The sequence below is a fragment of the Anoplolepis gracilipes genome, chromosome 7 (genome assembly GCF_047496725.1).
Source record: "Anoplolepis gracilipes chromosome 7, ASM4749672v1, whole genome shotgun sequence".
NCBI lineage: Eukaryota > Metazoa > Arthropoda > Insecta > Hymenoptera > Formicidae > Anoplolepis > Anoplolepis gracilipes.
The window spans coordinates 5,785,521-5,801,531 of NC_132976.1; the positions used below are offsets into that span (position 1 = coordinate 5,785,521).

Genomic DNA, 16,011 nt, shown 5'->3' on the forward strand with positions numbered 1-16,011 from the left:
AAAATCATTTCCAAATTGACTAAACGAACTGTATTTAAAAGCTGATATTATTAGGATACTTGCATAACAAAATTTTTTATATCCATTGTTATATTTAATTTTATAAGATTTTAAAAGTTTTAATTTTGTTTTCTCAAAATTTTATTGTTAATGCAATTATTAGTTGCACATTTTTTAAATATAATAATACTATATATCAGAATAAAAAAAGTATTTATATATAAATAATTTCTGATATTTTATTCAAATAATTTAATGTTGCATTAATCAAGAGAGAATATAAATTAGTTTATACGTTACGTTGATTGATAAGATCTGATATAGAAATTTGTGCTACTTAGAAACACATGTTTTTCCGTCGTACTATTATTGCTCAATCTTGTAACTTAGGTGATATAGTTATATGTATACTTTTTTAAGAACATTTTAATGCTCATATATATGTATATGGGATTATGAGATCGGTAAAATCTTTGTGTGTATATATTTATATTTCTGATATCCATACTAAATGAAAGCAATTTTAGTATAAACTATATTCTTGACTTATTTAGTTGTCTTTTTTAATGTATGTCTACATGTATGTGTCTGTACACATTATAAAATATCATTTGGCAAAGTTGAGATTAAAATTTTAAGTACATTTTTGGAAAGCTCAGCTAAAATACAAATTGTAGATGTGAATATACATATGTGTGTATATATAGAGTAAGGAAGTGTCAGTATCCCTAAAGTTTGTTACTTATAAAAATTAATTTATATTGTAGAATATCCTGTTAAGATGGTTTTTTTTAAAAGTTAAACCAGTTAAATTTATGTTAATCTTATTTTGGCAGATTAACATAAATTGTGTATTAATTTCCAATATTTTTCCAAAAATTGCTAAGTAAAATAGAGAGAGCTCGTTTAGCAATACCTTATGAATAAAGAGTGATTTTTGTTTGGTTTAGGAAATGTTTTAATTATAACTTTTCTCCAGATATTAGAAAAGGAGAATTGTTTTGTTAAATTTTTATATCTATGGCGAAGCTGAGTTATAATTTTTATTAGAAGTTTTATATTTGAAATTTTATCTAAACCATTTTAGTATGCCTTTCAAGATTTCATGTGAAAATTATCATCAATATATTCTTTCGTAACCATGTATTTTCTTTTATTTATAAGATACATTTATAATAATCTTAACCTCCATGTAAGACTATCAATAACTTCATTAGATCCTGGTCCTATGCCGACAACTGTAACTGTACCAGGCTTCAACTGAGTCTTCCCAGCATCTTTTATTATGGCAGTAATTAAACCAGCACATTGAGCTTTATCTGCCAAACTCAATAACTCCTCTTCGTTTGGTATTTTTACAATAATTTTTGGCTGTCCAATTTGTAACCAAGATTGAAACATTTGTTGTTTCTTTTCATTATTGAAGGTCTGGCGACAACATTCTAATGCAGCATGAGCACACTGAGCACCGATTTTACCCTTTCCCATGGGTATATCTGATCGAACCACTATTACCATTTTACAATTCTGTCCATTCCAAATGGGAGCAAACAAAGATTTGATATATCTACTTATCAACCACATCTTTAAATTCAAATACCTATAATTAATGTCTTGATTCTTGTTGCTTTGTATGTTCAGCCATACATTCCTTAAACTTTTTTACTTCATTTTGACATTTCCTCCAATCTCGGTGTTCAGCTATACATTCCTGAAAAGAATTTAGAAATAGAAATAATTTCTAATATATAATTAAAAAATTTCATTTACAATAGTTAATTGATTTTGGTTTCATTATTTTTAGAGAGCAAACTTTAGGGAAAAAAATTATCGAGACGTTAATTAAAATTAATTATTATTGATAAGTGAACACACTTGAACTTGATAGTGCAATTCCATACAACCGGTCTTTTTTAACATCCGCTCGACAGGATCTTCAATTTCTTTTTCGGTATCAGTATTTGATGACACAGTCATATTACAATATCGATGCTTAGATAAAAAAAATCCGAATTATACAACTGGAATAATCATACATATATCAAATCATATAAATCATCAAATAAATATAGAATTTCAGCAAAGGTTAATTACTTCATGAATTATTTCTTATCTTTCGATTGATACAGATTAAAGCGAAATAATAAGTCGGAAGATTGAAAAAGATCATACTCGAGCTTATTATTTGAATCTCATTTACGAGACAATCTCTCTCAATTTAGCCATGTAAAAAAAACGTCATCGTAAAAATATGCGAACACCAATAAATATAAAATACAATTCGCTACAAAAAAGGTGCTACGAATGAGTCAGCGATCGAGGCGCCATCTGCTCAGAGCTGGCAGTTTCGTGAAAGTAAACCAACGCGTGTGACGACCGACGACTGCGAACTGCGAGAGATATACTTACACACGAATCGTTCTTCAGGGCATTTCGCTTGCACGATTTTCAAAGGTATTTACAGAGAAGAGACAGCGCTTTCGTTGTCGTTCGTTTGAGAAGTTCTACCGGGACGTCGACGCGAAGCGTCCGATAATTTCTAACATCGTTCTAACAGTATCCGGCTTTTTCGTGGAATCCGTCCGGAAACACGGCACCGCCTTGTTTCGTTACTCACGTTACACACTCGGCAAACAAAGCTTCTAATTTATTTATTTCGATTAGTACCGTTCGACAATTGTGACGCGGGTTTCGCGCAGCGATCCATTACACGAGTTCTTACGTGTCGCATAACAATTATATTTATAACAATCACCCGTATCGAATTGTCCTCGTAAGTGAGAGATATCGAGAGAAAAAAAAAAGGAAGTGAATTAAAGCACAGTTACGGTATAAGCAATCAACGAAATGTGCTTCGCATTTTTTAATTTTTGTTATTTTTTTTTGTGTTTTCTATTTTGTGTTTGATTTTCTTTTACATGGACGGAAGTCAAAGTGAATCTTAAATAAGAACAAACTATTAATGTGTACAGTTTAATTTAACTAGTAAATTTTATGTTCTTTTTTATGGTTTCCATAATATGGCAATGTGTGATGACATCATTTCTAATCTTTGACGATAGCGTATCTGGAAATAAATTGTAAAACAAATACACAAATTACATTAGTTAATTTTCATATTAGTTAATTTTCAATATTAAAAATAAATTCCTGTGTGTATGATTATTAAATTATTTGCATTTGTTGAAGTTATGTTATAAAATTTATTTCTTAATAATTTTGCTTAATATATATACATGTGAAATATTACCTAAAATTTAGAATAATCTTTCATTTGACAGACTAACATTTATGATTGATAAGATAATAATAATCTCATGTATATATAATTTTTCTTGTACGAGAAAGAAATATACTTAAATATTTAAATATTAAATATGTTTAAATAATAAAAAAGTTTCTTGTTTTTAATTACATATTGGCATCATCTTATTGTTAGATTGTCTGCTTTAATTGAAAGAATATATACAATGTGTCTATTTCTTTATGTAGTATATAAGATACGTTATGGATATTCACATAAAATTATATACTTGACCCAAGTTCTTGTTAGATTTCTCATACTGACAACATAATTCTCACATCCTGCCATTGTTAACCCTGCTCTGGTTTAATTAAAAGAATTATCATAAACAAAGCTCTATTTTTTAAAAATGCAAGAGATATTTGTTACAATTATTTATATTATTTATTATTTTGCTTAATTATTGTTATGATAAAAAACATATATATATATATATGGACTGTTACAAAAATATATAAAAATAATTGTAATTAGTAGATATAAAATTAAACAAATTATAACAATTGCATTATATATAAACAAATGTTATAACAATTATATGTATTGACACTGTTGACTACTGTCTATGATAACCACAAGATTCCATTACTACATACTTTTAAAATATGGTGGAATTAATGGCTACTTTATCTTAATTGAAGGTAATTACTACAAAAATGTCGAAGAAACCAGGAGCCACCCAAGCAATGCATAAAGTTATAATGGTTGGGAGTGGAGGTGTTGGAAAATCTGCTCTTACGTTACAGTTTATGTATGATGAGGTAAAAACATGTACTTTGATTGTAAATATAATACTTGTTATTACTGCTTTAACAAGCAGTTTATATTATACTATTTATATATAAGTTTGTATATTATTTATAAATATAATTTAAAAAGATATATTTTACAAAAAATTATGTTTAGTTAAATTTTAATCTTGATGTTACAATTAGTTTGTTGAAGATTATGAACCTACAAAAGCAGATTCCTACAGAAAAAAAGTTGTATTAGATGGAGAGGAGGTACAAATAGATATTTTGGATACTGCGGGACAAGAAGACTATGCGGCAATTCGAGACAATTACTTTCGTAGTGGAGAAGGATTTCTCTGTGTATTCTCGATAACGGAAGATGATAGCTTCCAAGCTACACAAGAATTTAGGTAAGTAAAATTTAACAAAATTGTTTATTTGTTTTTAATTTTTAATTTCAATATTTAGTTACTGGGGGACAAAAATTTTAATAAATAGCAATTCTATAATTTATTATTAGTTTATTCTGTATGAACAAAAAAACTATTTTTTTTTCCATAGAGAACAAATTCTCAGGGTAAAAAATGATGAGAACATTCCATTTTTATTAGTGGGAAATAAAAGTGATTTACAAGAAAAAAGGAAGGTTAGTCTAGCTGAAGCTCAAGCAAGATCTCAACAATGGGGTGTTCCTTATGTCGAAACAAGTGCTAAGACAAAAGAAAATGTGGACAAGGTAAAATACTGTGTAAACATATAATTTTTATTTAATATTAGAATTTTAATATTATAGAATTTAATATATTATGTGTATAAGAGAAATGCATACATTAATGCTATTGTTTGTAAATATTAATAATATAAAATAAATATATTTCTTAATTATTAATATTTATAAATAACTATAAATATTTCTCTTTTATTCTAATTTTTTTAAAGTTATGTTTATACCGATGTTTTTTTATATATCAACATAGTTATTTCTTTATTAATATGGAAACTATACGAAATCATTTATTTTTTTTTCTCTTTTAATTAAGTTATATATCAATACAATATAAAATTAGATATTTAACTCACAAAATATGAAAAATACATAAGGCATATACATAAGGTGGCGTCAAATGTAGAGCCAGACTGTAACTTAACAGGAAAATTTAATTCTAAATAAAATATTTTGTATAAATATAGGTCCAAAAATGCTTCCTTATAAAATTAGACTAAAACCTCTAAAAATTAGACTAAATCCCTTTTTTGCATTGTTTAAACAAATTAAACAAAATTTTGTAGTGGAATAATCAAAAAATAAGAAACATTAAAAAACTAAGGTCATAACAGCATAAATAAAGAGTATTTTTCAAAAGCTTTACCATCAATAGTAAAAAAACTGTTTTGTACATTTGAAACTAGTTAAAACTTACGAAATATAATGCAAATATCTTAGAAATACCTTAATTCTCTACAACTTTTGTTAATTTTTGTTAAAAAATCTATATCTTCTTAGATATTTGCAAAAATATATTAAAAAATCGTGATTTTAGAGTTTTTAGATGCTAACTTTTTAAGGAAACAGTTTTAGACCCAATTTATAAGAAGTTTTTTTTAATTAAGTTTTCAACCAGGTCACGAAGATTGACTGTAATGTTTGGTGTTACCTTGTATATGCTTAAATATATATATGTAGCTAAATTTTTGAAATTAATAGATGCATTCACTTTTGTTTTGCTTTTTCTTTCAATTTACTTCCAATGTAATATATGGTGTATGAATTAATTGCACGAAATATGCATTATATAAGCTTAAGTCTGCAATCTATGTATACATGTTGTGTCACTATGTGTTGTGCTATTGCTTATATGCACACGATTCTTGTTTTCTCTTTTAAAAATATAAAGGATATATTTATTTTATATTGCACATTTTATATGCCTTAAAGCTTTGAGACAGCATCCATTGCACATTTGCAGGTATTTTTCGACTTGATGCGTGAAATAAGGTCACGCAAAATTGAAGATAAGTCAGCAAGCAATGGTCGAGGTAAAGACCGTGCCAAGAGGAAGAAAAAGAAGTGCATTATTCTATAGGTTTGCTGGTTTTTCTTGCACTATATTTTTTATTTTATGTTTTTACGAGACAGTATGTAGAAATATAGCATTTTTTATTTTTAGAACTTTAATTGATGTGTCTATGTAAAATGTTTGTTAAATAAAGAATGTGTGTGTTAAGTTTAATTAAAAATTTCTAATTTTGAATAGTTATTAAAAATATGCAATAAAAATTACGATTAAATTATTATTATATTATCAGTTTTTAGAAAATATTAATAGAAATAATTATTAAATATATATTTTATTGCATATCTCCATTTTTACTCTAATTATTGATATTTGAGATATTGAAATTCTATATAAATTTAATAAATTATTTACAAGTATTCATAAAATGAATATGAAATGATACATATTATTACACACACACATTTGCTTGTAAAACTTGTCACAGCTTATGCAAAGCATGTATGCTTTTTCTTTTTTTCAAATGATTATTGTTATGATGTTCTGTCATGTAAGTCAGTTTTCTATTATATCTTTTAGTTTTTAATTGTCAATATGCAGATTTTAAATCAATTTAAAAGAAAGAAGTAAATTAAAACATATTTACTTCATAACCTTGCAGGTTTTCTTTGATCTAATGCGAGCAATAGCTGCTCGCAAGGCACAGGAAAACCAGGGAGATGGGAGTGAACGTAAGAAGAAAACAAACTGCTGCATCTTGCTATAACAAACATAAAACAGTGTGTAGCTTGTGTTATGAAAGGTTCAACTCCTATAATTGGAAGCTAAGCATAAGAGAATTGTATTTATACAAAAATGAAAGAGTTTTCTGACACTTTACAGTGAGTTGACTCAATCTTTGATGTTCACTGTATTACATACAGAAATATAATCGAATTCTCTTAAGAAACACACATATACAATTTACTCTAATATATTTATATATATACACACACACACACATATATATATATATATATATATATATATATATATATATATATATATATATATACATATTATATATTCACACGAAACTGTTTTCCTATTCAAAATATTCAAAAAATATTATACGTTTTTTCATGAAATTATAAAAAGATTTTAATATCAATACATTATTATTTCTTTTATCTTATTATATTATAATACATTCCTATGATGTAATTTGAGTTACAAGACGAAATTTTCATAAGATTTATAATGGCATAAATATGCGTGCAAGATTACTTGCAAATTATTTAGAGTGCTGAAACGTAAATAATGTTAATACATTTGATAACATTGAAAATGTAAATATTTATATAATTAGATAATATTTATATATCTTCTAAATGAATATTATTTGTTTTGCTTTTTCGATATATTATTTGTGCAAATGTAATTACATTCATGTTGAAATAAAATAATTGCATTCTTAGTTGACCTCTTTGCATTACTTATTTATGTAATTATGTACAACCTTCAATGAGTTCAGCACTCTTTATTTTCTGATTAAAAATCATAAAATTATGAATAAGATTAAATATTTTGGATATTTTTACTTGTTCATAATATAGAATAAAGTTACGATATAAAGCAGTCATAACACTGTAAAGCAATGAAAACTTATAAATGTATAAGTAATATTTGTTTATATATATATATTTTTTTTTGTGTTTTATATAGTTTTAATATCACTATGTTTTATTTTATAGTTATTTTTGTTACAATTTTTTATAGTAGTTTGATATTTCAACCGTGTAAATATGAATTTTATATTAACTCAAGTCAATACATTAATAGTAATTTCTCTACTTTTCTATACAATGTTTTATATATATATATATATATATCTTATATAAAAGATGATAAATACTTTGTAGATAACTTTAGGTTTTAAATATAAATCTGAGATAAAATTTAATAAGAGAGTTTGATTATTACTTCAAATTTTTGCAACGATTTTAAAATATTACAGTGATATTTTATGATTATATTATTTGTCATATCACACATTTGAAATATCAAACTACAATATAATAAAATAAATTTTTATGTTTAACACGGTAGACTGGTGATTAGAGACTGATTGTATAATAAGTCGCTTGTCTAAAAAAAAAAAAAGAAAAGAAAAAAAAAGAAAAAACTTCTACCTCTCTGAAACTCATTTATATGCAGTTATTTAGAATAACCAAATTTTAATACAGCTTTTTAAAAAATGAATTGACAGCTGTTACAGAATTGATTATTAATGTTCATAAAATACATGTACTAAGTATAATAGGTTTTTTATGAATGGACAGCGAAATATCTATGTATTTAATTTTGATACTTTTGTACTGTTGATATTGATTGTGCCTTTTAAGTGTTCACTGTTAATGTAACGAGAGGTCAATCAAATTTAAAGATTATTTAGAAGAGTTTTATGAACATTTAGATTCAGATATATGTACACACTACTCATTATTCACATCACTATATATACTTTTGCAATTCTATGTTTAATATACTATTTTGTCATAAATTAAAAGCCATTTTATGTAATCTTAATGTACTTTAATTAATTATTTAACCATGTCATTTATCTATTCATTTATATACAATTTAGTGATTAGCAAATTTCAAAGCATTTATTAAATCTTGATAATATTAAAAAGTTTTATGTAAAATAAAATAACTATATAAAATTACTTTTTTTCTAACAATATATATGAGATTTTTAATTAGATTTGAATATCAAAATTAAAGACAATTTTTTTCTAACTTTAATCCTTGCATCAAATGCAAAAGAGCAATGAAGTGGAAAAAACAGAACAAATGAAATATAAATATGCATTAATTTTATAAAAATTCTTTGCTTCTTAGGGCACTTGAATTAACAATTTTATTTCTGTTTTGAAATAGTATGCTATAAAAATTTAAAAAAAATAATACATGGTTTTTCTTCTTACAAATACATTTGGACTTTCATGCGCAGAAGTAAAAAGATAATCATTCTGAGTGTTCTTGCTGAAATTCATCATATCTTTATAGTACATCTTAGATACAGTATTCGCTCAGTTAACATAGATGTAATATAATGCAAATATACAATTAATATTTTCTATTTCCTTATATTTATGTACATGTAATACCCAAAAATCGATGTAACATTTTGTCATAAAAATATTTTTTTGTCAAAATTCTGCATATTTAATTTTCTATGTAGTACAATTGTGTACAATCTATTTTTTATATTGCCCCTTTTTGTAACAATAGAATAAAATTTTGTTTTCCTGTATGTTTTATAGAAAAAATAAAATATTGTAAATGTACACATTTATCTTGCTTCACATGATTCAATATTGAAATTGCAAGATAATTCGTGTAAAATATAAAGCTGCTGTTGTTAAATGATATATATGTTCAAAATGCTATATCAAAAATGATATACCAACGATTCAGATGGAATGATTATCTTGACTTATATTGAAATTAAACTGCACTGCAATAGAAATAGAATATTTTTTTCTTATTTCTCTATTCCATAATTTATTGTCAATGTTAAAAGTAACGACATATTATATGCGTGATTATACCAAGTAACATCAACAATGAATTTTAGAATGATGCATTTACTATTGATATAAGTTCATCACTGTAGACAAAGGGGAACAATGATGCTGTTAAATGCATCACAATCTTCACTGAGAAATTTGTTTGTGTCTGCATATAATGAAATATGAAATTAATATTAATTAAATATTAGTCAAATATTTCGTACCATAAATGTGTTACATATATCCACATATTTTATGTACAACATATCAATAAAACAGTAACAATTAATTATATAGCCCTTTCCTTTGAGGATTTTAGTGGCCGCGAAAGCCTTAAAATTAGAATTAATTATATTGATGAAATCATCTTTTTCTTGTGTAAGTATAAAACTTCTATTTTATTATACATTCTATTTGTTGAAAATAATGTCGGAAACTTTTTCATACGCAAAGATGAAAATATGTACGTGATACATACAGATGGAAATCCATATCCGAGCTTTATATCGTAAAAATATTGTTTTAATATAATTATATATACTAATTTAAACTTTATTGTGCGTTAATCATAGATGTTTTGAACCTTCTGCTTTTTTTGGTGTTGGGTTTGTCGTAAGCGGAGGATTTTTGACCTCGTCAGATTTAGTATTACTTTTTAGAACGGCAGCTGGTTTCTGTTTGCCTTCCTCGACACTCGGACTTGTATAGGTTTCCCTAACAGCATCATCTACTAGTTCCTCCTTTCCAAATCCTGGTTCAATTGTCACTGGTGTAGCTGGAACTGTAGATTTATTTGTAACTTTTATGTTATCCTCTTTCTGCGATGCCTTAAGGTCCTTTTCTAACGACTTTTGCATTTGTTTTTCTACTTCTAATACTTCTTCTTTATCCATTAGCTCTATCAATTCTTCTACTTGCTTTTTGCTTAATTTAATATCTTCCTTTCCTATTAATTCTATAACCTATAAAATTTGTATAATATATTATATATAATATAAAAGTGATATAATATAAAAATTATATTTTATTTTCTAATAAATAGAATATATATATAATTTTTTTTAAAATAAATTATAATATATATAATCATATATGTATGCATATGTGCAAACATATATGTATATAATTATAACACTATACATATGTGGTTAGTGTAGTTAATAAAAGTTTATAATTTATCTTATACCTTCAGAACATCTTCTATTTTGATTGCACCATCTTGATCGTCATCAATTTTTTCCAAAATTTCTGCCATGCGTTTTAACCGATATTCATCGGGTACATTTTGAATTTGCTTAATGGCTGCAACCAATTCATCTATTTTAACTAATTCTTCGACGTCTTTGGCATCCCGTTTTTCATCGGGACCTAATGACTTCATTCTTTCTTTAACTTTTTTCTCAGATTGTTCAAGCTCTGACAAAACGGCATCCATTTTCGAAATCATTTTGTTTACTTTATTAAATAGCCGTTTAGCACCTTTTGATACTTTAATATTCTCTATATCTTCTTGACCTTTTGCCTCTGCCTTTATTTGATACAATTCTTTAATATCTTCTTGATATTCTGCCATTTCTTCTTTAAGTTCTTTAATCTCCTCTTTTTCCACAGCCATAGTTTTATTGTCCTAAATATAGAATTATATGATACTCTTTGATAATTTTACAAATATTAAAGAGAGAGAAAATTATCTATCATATATGCATATAAAATGTATCTTATCAATATAATGTGTTATATATATAAATGTATCTTTACTAACCTTGCCAATTGAATCCAAAGCTTGTTCCAATACTTTAACATCTGTAGTAGTAATTTCATCTTCTTTTACATTAGATGCCAAGATAGTTGGTTGTGGTTCCTGTTCTTTCTTTTCCTTTCTCTCTTCTTCGATTTTGCGTTCTTCCATTTTTATAATTTCAATATTTGTCCTATGATCCACTTTACCTTCTTTTTCCCCAATAGCACCTTTTGTTCGAGCTACAACTGCATCAGGTAAGGCCGAAATAGTTGCTTTTAACTTGTCTGACACAGGCATTGTTTCTGGTATCATAAGCGCTCGTGATAATAACAGTAACGAAGGTGAAACTTTCTTATTTAAACTCAATTCTAACCACAGTGACAATTGTTCCTTTAACCTGCCCTCTGGCAACCCATAAGCACGCATACCCCGTGCTCTGCATGCTTGTTGCAATTCAGCTCTAGTTAGAGACTCAACTCCTTCTTTTTCAATTAACTGTTAAAAAAATTTTTTCAGTATTTTTAGTTGTATTAATCTAAAAGAAATTACAAAAAAAGATGGTAAATATGTACTTTATCATCTGCAGTAAGACTTCTTAATCTCATCCTGAGTAAGAATCGTAAGAAATTGGTAGTTCCAAGTGTTTGCACATCTAACACACGACATAAAGCAATTAATTGTGGTCGTGATAAAGAATCCAATGTAATTTCATCCTCAAAAAGTTTGCTAAACTTCATAATTTCTTCATTAGTAGCAACAGTACCAGTTGTTCGCATTTTGTAAAAGAATTCTACAAATTCTTTAGCCTTCTCAGATCTGTGATCTGATGATTGCACTGCCATTTCATCCAATGTTTTTTGCAAAAATTTTGCCATTTCTATTTTGACCTGTTTATAAAAAATATTTATTAATATTTTTTATTAAATTTTTGTTGAAGCATGCTATTTATACATATAGCAGCATATAATATACATATTTTTTAAAAACAAATCTGACTTTATATACATAAATAATTTTCTTCATTAAATATATATTCTATGATATATTTATTCTAATTATAAATTGAAATTTAGTATTTTTATACCTTTAAAGCCTGCTTAAGTTTATCTTCCTTTTCAGTTGCTGTTTCAAAAGTAGAAGGTAGCATACCAGGAAACAATTTAATTGCTACTGGTAGTAAAAATTCCATAAATGGAACAATAATGAAAACAGAGAAAGGAATCAATCTGAATATATCTCCAGTTGTTTTTATTAGCTGTTAGAAGAAATAATTGTTTAATAAATCTTAATATTATTGTGATATAGATTTATGTAGCAGTTATTGTGTTAACATACCAAACGATGTTCCCTTCTACTGAGATCTTTTCCATGTAAAATTCTCCATATTAACTTTGCTGAAATTTTCATGTCAAGTCCTAATAACCGAAATCCATGATAATAATGTAATATTTCTCCCTTAACTTTTTGCCATATTGTAACCTTAGCAACAGCTTTTTTTGGCTGCTCGCAGCTTATTTTTGCAGCATTTTCTGCCATTTTATCTTTAAGTTCTTTTTCTTCCTTAATATTTTTTACTGTCTCTTCGATCTTAGATGATGGTTCTTGTCCCTTCCAATAAGGAGTTATATAAAATGTGCGAACATGTAGATGCGTTACATTATTAATATATGTTGGGGATATTATGCCACTGTGTTGCAGCAATAATCTTTTTGGATCCCTCAAACCTGTATAAATTAGAGCTATATTACCCATTGTATGATTGGCATTGTATCCCAGTTTAAATAAGGAGTATCCTGAAATAATCATAAATTTATTACTTCTTATAATTAAGAAATTTAGAATTAAGAAATATCATAATAGCAAAAGACCACTTAGTCTATGCAAATTAAAATCTAATTATAATAATAAACACTTTACTACTAATAATAATTAATAAAATAAAATAATTATTAAATATTTATCAGTTAGTACAAAGAATCATAAAACAGAATGATAGAAAAGACGTTACATATTTTACGATAAATATAAACTAATATCATAAAGTCATAAGTAATATGAAGCATGTGGTTATGACATAACCTGTCCTTATCTTTTTTTTTACTATGCAACAGCAATTAAATTATAATAGAAATCAAAATTTAAGAGAACAAGCGATTTAGAAGAAATACAGATTTACAACAAGATATATTCTAAATATATGTATATATAATGGATCACGTTATCTATAACGCAAATATTACAAGTATTACAAAATCATAAGTTTCTAATCTCTTTATAATAAGACATGAAGTAATACTCATTGATCACGCACGTCGTATGATTCGACTGGGATGACCGGTTATCATCGTTTTCGTATGAATTAGGTTATTCATGATGTATTATATTTTTTTGTCAAAATTCTTCAAATCGTTATATCGTATCCGTATCACGATAAATTATGGCTTACGGCCATCACACCGTTCACTTTGAACACAGCAACTAGTCGTCTAGAGCCAAAGATCAGCTGGTCACTGATGTCACTATCATAGAACGATCATAGGTCATTAAAGATATGAGAAAGTCCAACTACATTTTATTTGAATCGTTGTGAGTTGACCAATTGGAATAAAGAACTTTTCTCCTAATTATAGTCAGTAAAATGGTTCGAAATATTTATATGTATAATAGTAGCATCTAATGATTGCATTTTATCAAAACTTATTCATCTGATCCATTTATTATTAAATTCCACGGATGTTCCTACATCCGTGTTAAATCTAAATTTATTACATAATCGAATATCTGTATTTACGACATTACATATTAGATTTAATTTAATTAGTTCAGTCTGACCCAAATCCATCTTACAATTAATCGAAAATAATTAATAGATTGTTTTAATACTTTCAATGGTACATAAAAAAAGATAATAGCTCACAAAAGGCAGATCAAATTCGCGCGTGACAAAAGTAATTAATATCAATTTTCATGAATATTCGCATTTTATTTTAAATGTATTTGTTACGCACGTAAGCGTAATCTGTCGTGCATTTCGAATTTTTCATTTTATATTGAAAATTTACTATCTTCAAGTGTGGCTATGAAAATTGGATTGAATTGTATGATAATGAAAACTTGCCATGCACGAGTTGGTGTAACGGCCATCAGCCATCAGGAAACATATGACCCTGCATGTGACGCCGTCGCTGTTTTTGAGTGCATACATATATAAAAGCGCTTTCACTGTGACACAGTCGCTTGCAACTTGTGGTCGTTTGTGGTTGTTTGTTTCTCCGGGCTGTGTACGTATATACTTTGTAATTCAGCTAAAAAAAGCATAACCTTTCGAGAATAGAAAATTTAATTGAAAAATCAGTGTTGACAGCGTCATCCTTATTACGCCGCTTTCACTTATTGTTAGCTTATGTATGTTATATACGTTAGTGTCGGAATTAGTATTCGGAAGCTAACTGATCACCTGTCCAGAGGAAGCGGTCACTGACGAGAAGTGTTTTAAAATTTGTAAGGATGAGCGACGATCAGACAAACGACCAGAGTCCGACTGTAGAGGTAAGAATTCAATGGATTAAAAGAAAATAAAATAGTTATTATATATATATATATATATATATATATATATATATATATATATGATGTATCGTAAAATTATTAAGAAATTAAATATTTTTTTATATTAGAAAATTATTAACATTGGATACACAATTCTTACTATTTTATTATTTGTATGTTATTTCATTTTTCTATCAATTGAATATACTAAATATCTTTCTTGCATTATTATGTACAAATACACAAGATATTTAGATAGAGATAAATATCAACTTATATAAGTTATTTGTATGTAATAATTTCTAGGTATAAATCTAACATGTGTGACAGAAAAAAATAAATCATAAATGAAGTATATATTAATATAATTTTCAGTATACAAATTACAATCCATGAATAGAAAATTTTTTATCAAAATTTTGCTTGTACAGAACATTGTATTCCTATAGTTATTATTGTGTTTATACAATTGATGAATCTTTATTAAATTGTATTGTAGTTGTCATCAAGTGATATAGAAAAATTGGAAGAAGCAAAGTTAAAAGCAAAATTTCCGAATGCAGCTGGTCGACCATTTGGTGGTCATTCTGCATTTTTGCAAAAAAGGCTAGCAAAAGGGGTAAATATCAATTTATTCTCAACACTTTTTAGAGTTTTGATATTAAAATATTATAGAAATATTTATGTTTTAAAATTCTGTTTTGTTAAGATGGTTAATGGTTACATTGGTTTCAGCAAAAATATTTTGATTCCGGAGATTATCAAATGGCAAAACAGAAGTCTACAGCTAAGCCAAAGCCAGCTGGTGTTCTGCCAACAGGAGATGCTATACCAACACCAGAAACAGTACCACAACGAAAAACATCTATCATACAACAAAAATTCAATACATCAACAACATCTTCATAAGATAAGATTATCATTTTTTAAACTTTGTTAATTAGTCTTATTATATTTGGATGCTTTGGAGTAATATGGTCCCTTATAAATAATTGGAGATTTAAACAATCTCATGTTTAAAATTTTTTTAAAAATCTTTCTTGAATTATTTTATACCATGAAATTCTTGTATCTTCAGCGAATTAATTATTTCCTAGCTTTTTATTCTTAA

The 16,011-nt window shown here is 26.5% G+C and overlaps 4 protein-coding genes across 11 annotated transcripts; 2 read left to right on the forward strand and 2 right to left on the reverse strand.

Annotated features, from left to right (window-relative positions):
• Window positions 1–93: 93 nt before the first annotated feature.
• On the reverse strand, window positions 94–2,618 carry LOC140668117 (peptidyl-tRNA hydrolase 2, mitochondrial). 5 transcript variants are annotated; one of them, XM_072896757.1, is made up of 3 exons: window positions 2,410–2,616; window positions 1,876–2,021; window positions 1,478–1,711 (listed from the first exon to the last, which is right to left on the reverse strand). In XM_072896757.1, the coding sequence occupies exons 2-3, from the start codon at window positions 1,975–1,977 to the stop codon at window positions 1,607–1,609; spliced, it is 207 nt and encodes a 68-aa protein (XP_072752858.1). In that variant the 5' UTR covers window positions 1,978–2,021; window positions 2,410–2,616; the 3' UTR covers window positions 1,478–1,606. The 5 variants fall into 5 exon arrangements, with proteins under 5 accessions (XP_072752855.1, XP_072752854.1, XP_072752858.1 ...); XM_072896756.1 differs by lacking the exon at window positions 2,410–2,616 and adding an exon at window positions 2,173–2,308; XM_072896755.1 differs by lacking the exon at window positions 2,410–2,616 and adding an exon at window positions 2,095–2,225.
• Rala (Ras-like protein A) lies at window positions 2,342–7,070 on the forward strand. 4 transcript variants are annotated; one of them, XM_072896749.1, is made up of 6 exons: window positions 2,342–2,454; window positions 3,946–4,065; window positions 4,240–4,448; window positions 4,600–4,774; window positions 6,006–6,122; window positions 6,715–7,069. In XM_072896749.1, exons 2-5 carry the CDS (start codon window positions 3,961–3,963, stop codon window positions 6,120–6,122), a joined length of 606 nt encoding a protein of 201 aa, XP_072752850.1. In that variant the 5' UTR covers window positions 2,342–2,454; window positions 3,946–3,960; the 3' UTR covers window positions 6,715–7,069. The 4 variants fall into 4 exon arrangements, with proteins under 4 accessions (XP_072752850.1, XP_072752853.1, XP_072752852.1 ...); XM_072896751.1 differs by lacking the exon at window positions 2,342–2,454 and adding an exon at window positions 2,646–2,773 and having other exon boundaries at window positions 6,715–7,070; XM_072896750.1 differs by lacking the exon at window positions 2,342–2,454 and adding an exon at window positions 2,691–2,829 and having other exon boundaries at window positions 6,715–7,070.
• Window positions 7,071–8,906: 1,836 nt separating this feature from the next.
• On the reverse strand, window positions 8,907–14,608 carry Letm1 (Leucine zipper and EF-hand containing transmembrane protein 1). The gene is made up of 8 exons (XM_072896761.1): window positions 14,470–14,608; window positions 13,663–13,870; window positions 12,687–13,144; window positions 12,436–12,606; window positions 11,924–12,238; window positions 11,373–11,846; window positions 10,797–11,237; window positions 8,907–10,572 (listed from the first exon to the last, which is right to left on the reverse strand). The coding sequence occupies exons 2-8, from the start codon at window positions 13,721–13,723 to the stop codon at window positions 10,177–10,179; spliced, it is 2,316 nt and encodes a 771-aa protein (XP_072752862.1). The 5' UTR covers window positions 13,724–13,870; window positions 14,470–14,608; the 3' UTR covers window positions 8,907–10,176.
• On the forward strand, window positions 14,495–15,953 carry Endos (endosulfine alpha). The gene is made up of 4 exons (XM_072896768.1): window positions 14,495–14,632; window positions 14,775–14,900; window positions 15,400–15,519; window positions 15,636–15,953. The coding sequence occupies exons 2-4, from the start codon at window positions 14,859–14,861 to the stop codon at window positions 15,807–15,809; spliced, it is 336 nt and encodes a 111-aa protein (XP_072752869.1). The 5' UTR covers window positions 14,495–14,632; window positions 14,775–14,858; the 3' UTR covers window positions 15,810–15,953.
• The last annotated feature ends 58 nt before the right edge of the window (window positions 15,954–16,011 follow it).

What these genes read in the sequence shown, in the direction of transcription:
- Letm1 (XM_072896761.1), bottom strand. Translation starts at nt 13,723, where the DNA reads ATGAATAACCTAATTCATACGAAAACGATGATAACCGGTCATCCCAGT. An exon ending in TCCCAGTCGAATCATACGAC is followed by an intron (nt 13,145 to 13,662) that starts GTGCGTGATCAA and finishes TGATTATTTCAG; the next exon opens with GATACTCCTTATTTAAACTG. An exon ending in GTCTTACTGCAGATGATAAA is followed by an intron (nt 11,847 to 11,923) that starts GTACATATTTAC and finishes TTTTTTTAACAG; the next exon opens with TTAATTGAAAAAGAAGGAGT.
- Endos (XM_072896768.1), top strand. Translation starts at nt 14,859, where the DNA reads ATGAGCGACGATCAGACAAACGACCAGAGTCCGACTGTAGAG. An exon ending in ACCAGAGTCCGACTGTAGAG is followed by an intron (nt 14,901 to 15,399) that starts GTAAGAATTCAA and finishes ATTGTATTGTAG; the next exon opens with TTGTCATCAAGTGATATAGA. An exon ending in AAAAAAGGCTAGCAAAAGGG is followed by an intron (nt 15,520 to 15,635) that starts GTAAATATCAAT and finishes CATTGGTTTCAG; the next exon opens with CAAAAATATTTTGATTCCGG.
- LOC140668117 (XM_072896754.1), bottom strand. Translation starts at nt 1,584, where the DNA reads ATGTGGTTGATAAGTAGATATATCAAATCTTTGTTTGCTCCCATTTGG.
- Rala (XM_072896749.1), top strand. Translation starts at nt 3,961, where the DNA reads ATGTCGAAGAAACCAGGAGCCACCCAAGCAATGCATAAAGTTATAATG. An exon ending in CAAGCTACACAAGAATTTAG is followed by an intron (nt 4,449 to 4,599) that starts GTAAGTAAAATT and finishes TTTTTTCCATAG; the next exon opens with AGAACAAATTCTCAGGGTAA. An exon ending in CAAAAGAAAATGTGGACAAG is followed by an intron (nt 4,775 to 6,005) that starts GTAAAATACTGT and finishes GCACATTTGCAG; the next exon opens with GTATTTTTCGACTTGATGCG.